The 5,606-nt window shown below is 37.9% G+C and overlaps 1 protein-coding gene across 1 annotated transcript; it reads left to right on the forward strand.

Annotated features, from left to right (window-relative positions):
* The first annotated feature begins 296 nt into the window (after nt 1-296).
* LOC126790168 (chaperonin CPN60-2, mitochondrial) lies at nt 297-4,913 on the forward strand. Its single transcript, XM_050516322.1, has 18 exons — nt 297-464; nt 637-661; nt 773-904; nt 1,475-1,634; nt 1,769-1,944; nt 2,031-2,126; nt 2,227-2,331; nt 2,466-2,552; nt 2,657-2,746; nt 2,856-2,936; nt 3,060-3,128; nt 3,252-3,329; nt 3,451-3,546; nt 3,735-3,834; nt 3,996-4,099; nt 4,195-4,300; nt 4,405-4,483; nt 4,578-4,913. The coding sequence occupies exons 1-18, from the start codon at nt 427-429 to the stop codon at nt 4,678-4,680; spliced, it is 1,725 nt and encodes a 574-aa protein (XP_050372279.1). The 5' UTR covers nt 297-426; the 3' UTR covers nt 4,681-4,913.
* The last annotated feature ends 693 nt before the right edge of the window (nt 4,914-5,606 follow it).

Consider the following 5,606-nt stretch of genomic DNA (forward strand, 5'->3'; position numbering starts at 1 on the left):
AAGTTGAGAGGTCTAAGTAATATTTTCGGTATTTATAAAAATAAAAGAGATATCTACTGAGTAAGGAGGTCCAAATTCAAATACCAGAGATATGAATAGTAGCTTCCTCAATTTTTTCTTTGTTAGATTTTTATCACTAATGCAAATAACAATATCAAAAATACATTGCTATATTTGGTGTTGATCGCCCTAGAAACACGTGAGAATCTCATACCTTCAATGTGCTAAGAACTCTAGAAGCTGTGAGCCTATAACACCTATGACTTGGTGTTGGGTTTAAGAGTTTTGAGACCCTTTAGGGTTCTAAACCCTTCCATCTCCTTCACTTTAAAATAAACCCACCACACACAATGCAACATTCCCACCGTCTTTCTCACACTGTGTTTCTTTCCCGCTCCGCCGCTCTCTCTCTGTGACTCTCTCACTATGTATCGCTTCGCTTCAAGCCTCGCTTCCAAAGCTCGGTACTTTACTTTTCCCCCCAAACCCTTTATTCAATTGGGTTCTTTTCTTTTTCTTCTTTTACCAATTGTACTCATTAGTCCTCAGAAGAAAACTGTAATGTAATTCAGGGTTGTTTAAAGTTTGAGTCTTTTCGTTCAAAGTTTGAATCTTTTTGTTTGTTTTGGATTTCAGGGTTGCTAGGAACGGTGCCCATCAGGTTGGTTTTGACTGAGGAAGCAAGCAATGGCTTGTTTCTTTTGTTTGGGAATCTCTGTTTTTATTAAATCTCTGTTGTTTTGTTGATGGGTTTTGTTTTTGTGGGTTTCAGATTGGTGGTAGGTTGAGTTGGAGCAGAAACTATGCAGCTAAAGATATTAAATTTGGGGTGGAGGCCCGAGCCCTCATGCTCAATGGTGTTGAAGACCTAGCTGATGCTGTTAAAGTCACAATGGGTCCTAAGGTTTGCGTCCACATCCCTCAGTATTTTGTGCTTCTGTTCTATTCGTGTGATGTTATTAAGGTCTATGTGTTATGTTTTGATTCTGAAAAGTAGTAGGAGATTATTTCGTTAAAGTACTCAATATGTTCGATTCAATTGCTTATATGTATCAAATTTGGATAAAAATCGTTCTTGATTTATTTTGTCAGAGTGCTCAATCTGTGCTATGTTTTGATCTCAGAAAGGCTTGTGATTTTATTTTGTTAGGGTGCTCATCTTGGACTGATGATTTCAACGTTTTTTTTTTGGAAGGGGAATTCAATGTTTTTATATTCTGGTGAATTTGGATTCAAATGTTTGTTGGAATTGTGGTTCTTGGTGAGCCTGACAGTATCCTAATGAACTTCGACATGGATCTGTGGGTGCATTTATATTTGATAATATGTGAATGGGAGTTCATTGATTTCTATTTTGTAATATAATTAGTAAACTCGAAATGAGAGTGGATGAAGCCTTCTGAAATGTTTCATGTAACTTCCAGTAAATCATCATTCAAGTAACTGATATATGACACAACTTTTGTTGTTAAAGGGGCGCAATGTGGTTATTGAGCAAAGCTATGGTGCACCCAAAGTAACAAAAGATGGTGTGACCGTTGCAAAAAGTATTGAGTTTAAGGATAAAGTTAAGAATGTTGGAGCTAGCCTTGTAAAACAGGTTGCTAATGCGACAAATGATGTAGCAGGTGATGGTAAGTCCATTTTCTCTAACATTCGAACTACCTTTTCTCTTTAAATGTTTTATATTGAATTGGTTCTTATGTAATGTGTCATTGGTATTGTCAACTTACAAATTCTCAATATGTATACGCTGCTTAATTTGTAGGTACTACTTGTGCTACGATCCTGACCAGAGCTATCTACACTGAAGGATGCAAATCTGTTGCTGCTGGTATGAATGCTATGGACTTAAGACGTGGTATTACCATGGCAGTTGATTCTGTAGTAACCAACTTGAAGAGCAGAGCCAGAATGATAAGCACTTCTGAAGAGATAGCGCAGGTTTGCTTCCATGTTAATCAATTTTGATTCTTCCTTAGAATCGTGGCTTTTCTTTTACATCTAAATTCCTTTTGGTCAATGCATAGGTTGGAACGATATCAGCAAATGGCGAGAGGGAAATTGGTGAATTGATTGCAAAGGCCATGGAGAAGGTTGGCAAGGAGGGAGTAATCACGATTGCTGTAAGTTACATTATCTACTTTTGTATTGAGGCATGCTCCTGGTGAGGATTGATTTATAGTATCATACCCTTGGTATCAACACTCACTGACTACTTCGCAGGACGGGAAAACATTGTATAACGAGTTGGAAGTTGTCGAGGGCATGAAGCTAGACCGGGGCTATATATCTCCTCATTTCATCACCAACCCGAAAAATCAGAAATGTGTAAGTACAAGTTTGAATTAGTTTATACTATGTGAAGCCCTCATAGACTTATTTTGTTAAATTTCTGGCAAAATGGGAATGATTTGAAGCTAGTTGAAATATTCATTTTCATGTGCATGTGTATGTGCTGACAGGAATTGGAAGATCCACTGGTTCTAATCCATGAGAAGAAAATCTCAAATATTAATGCTGTGATTAAAGTATTGGAGTTGGCTCTGAAGGCAAGCATTTAAACTTAGAGTCAAGCATTTTAACTTGTTCTAATTTTAATTGCAACCGTTTGCTTTGATGAAGTCAGCTAATAATTTTCTCTTCTATCATTCAGAAGCAAAAGCCTTTACTAATTGTCGCAGAAGATGTGGAAAGTGATGCACTTGCAACACTTATATTAAATAAGCTTCGTGCTGGAATCAAGGTTTGATCTATTTCCTAAATTATTTACGTTTGATTTGTATTACTCTGGGGTGACTTAGTTGCTTATATTTGGATGTCAGCGTTCTCTAATGTAATGGGTGTTGCTACAGGTCTGTGCAATCAAAGCCCCTGGTTTTGGTGAAAATAGGAAATCCAATATGCAGGATCTTGCAGTTCTCACTGGTAGCACAGTACGTTTCTTTTTCAAATTTTCGTGCTTGGATTTCTATTTTATAAATTGTTTATCAATTTGGTGACTCCATCCACCATAATTTCCTAAAACCATATTCGACTACTTTCGCTTTGTTTCTTAGGTTATCACTGAAGAGCTGGGTTTGAACCTCGAGAAAGTGGACTTGGCTATGCTTGGAACTTGCAAAAAGGTAAGGTTTGGAATAAATATCTACATTTAGAACTGTTGCTGATGGAAGAATTCCCCTAAATAGTTATCTATTGCATACTACTGGGTTGCCTTTTTACTCCTACTGATTGGCTGATTGTATTAGGTCACAATTTCAAAAGATGACACCGTGATTCTTGACGGTGCTGGTGACAAGATGGCACTTGAGGAAAGATGTGAACAGGTTTGTCTCCTGGTGATATATGAAAACTAAGATATAGTTTTCTTTTTTGTTAATAGTTGAAGTCACCCACTCACCCCCTATCCTTTTGTAACCATTACTCTCCATTGCATTCTGCGAACAGATTCGCTCAGCTGTTGAAGCAAGCACTTCCGATTATGACAAAGAGAAATTACAAGAGCGACTGGCAAAACTTTCTGGTGGTGTTGCTGTATTGAAGGTCTGCTTACTCTTTGATATGATCTCACTTATATTCATGTCTAGCAAAGTTCTGCCTCATTTTTTAACCTTGAACTAAAAAAATATAATAAATTTGTGCAGCAAGTTCTTTTTTTAAATTACCTTGTGTTAATCAAACATTCTTGGTAAGTAGTGTGAATAACGGTTGGGTTGAAACCTCTGCTGCAGATTGGAGGAGCTAGTGAAGCTGAAGTTGGTGAGAAGAAGGACAGAGTTACTGATGCCCTGAATGCCACCAAGGCAGCTGTTGAAGAGGGTATTGTACCAGGTAATTTATTCCTGTGATTTGTGCTCATTTGCTTATCAACTCGTCATTACAGCTGCCAGATAAGATTTAAGTAATTTATTGCATAAGAGAGCTTTCTATTATTCAATCTATTTGGCCTGATATACCTGACAAACAATCTTAATAATTTCTTCCCCTTGCAGGTGGTGGTGTTGCACTCCTCTATGCAGCTAAAGAGTTGGACAAACTTTCAACTGCTAACTTTGATCAGAAGACTGGAGTTCAGATCATTCAGAATGCACTAAAGGTTTGTATATGTTGCTCGTTTCTTTGAGTTTTAGTAGGATCATTTACTATCTGATTTAATGTTCATGAGGGGAGTTCATTTATTAATCCATTCAGGCACCTGTCCACACAATTGCATGTAATGCTGGAGTTGAAGGAGCTGTTGTTGTCGGTAAGCTCTTGGAGCAAGATAATCCTGATCTGGGATATGATGCAGCTAAAGGTAAATTGACATCTAAAATGTTTCCACATTATCTAAAATATTGCTGGAAATTGACATCTTCTCTCACTGATTAGGTTGATTTTTCGTTTCATTTTTCTTTCCAGGTGAATATGTTGATATGGTAAAAGCTGGTATCATAGACCCATTGAAAGTGATTAGGACTGCTCTAGTGGATGCTGCAAGGTAAGCGGGACAGCTCCTGAGTTCTTATTGATTTTGTGTAGTTGGCATCAGCTCTGATTTCTCATCTGTTGATTTTATTTGGTGTCCTGTGCAGTATTTCATCTTTGCTGACAACCACTGAAGCCGTCGTGGTTGATCTTCCTAATGACAAGGAGACCCCGGCAATGGGCGGTGGCATGGGAGGAATGGATTATTGATGGCTGCCATGTTCCAAACTCAGTTCAGAGTAACTGGCGTGTGTCAAACTAGCATTAATGTGTTCACTACATTATTAGTTTGTGTCGCAAATAGAGTTTTGGGTCTGAAGGTGTAGTCATATTGAGGATCAGTGTGTAGGTAGATCCTGTAATACAGGATAAGAGAAGTCGGGCAGAATTTCAAACTAAATGTATCCATTATTTTCAATTAATAAAGACTGTTATTTTCTCCATATCATTTAGTATCTCAAGTTGGTAGGGAGTGAGCTTTCTTTCTCTGCATCCAATTTTTGCATTGTCGCATTTTATGGATGGCTCGTGTTGATTTAGTTTTTTTGTCGTCCGAATTTCCACCTTTCATCTGAGAGGAACTGCATCCAAATGTTCTGATTTGTTCCTAGTAAGTGTTTCATGTTATCATTTTAGGCAGCCATATAAATCTCCACAGTTTGACCTTAATCTGTCTACTTGGTCGTTTCATAATGCTTAAGCAAAGACGTTGGCCCGTGATTGATTCAAAAAGAGATTAACATAGGGATATCAGCTGCAACTGGAGCTGCAAAGTCTTATTAGCCTCTGGTAACAACTTCACATCCTCATATACGTCCGAGAGTTGGCGTATTGGTAGGAGATTCACACATGCTGGCGGAAGATACTAATGCATTAGTCTCCAAATTACTGAGAACAACGATCTTGACTTGCAACAAACTCTTGGCGGCAGACTACTATAATGCATTAGTCTCCAAATCCCTTTTTGCATATTCGAGCTTAGCAAGCTAGCTAGGGTTTTACTGCTTATGCAAGGAGATCATCATGTAGAAGGTATTTTGCAGATTCAAATCTTATTGGTCAGCCGGTAGCGTTCCTATATATACCTGTTAAAGCGTAAACAATTGGATTCTATTGCATGTATGAAGGTACACATG

Source organism: Argentina anserina, chromosome 4 (assembly GCF_933775445.1).
Source record: "Argentina anserina chromosome 4, drPotAnse1.1, whole genome shotgun sequence".
Taxonomy (NCBI): Eukaryota; Viridiplantae; Streptophyta; class Magnoliopsida; order Rosales; family Rosaceae; genus Argentina; species Argentina anserina.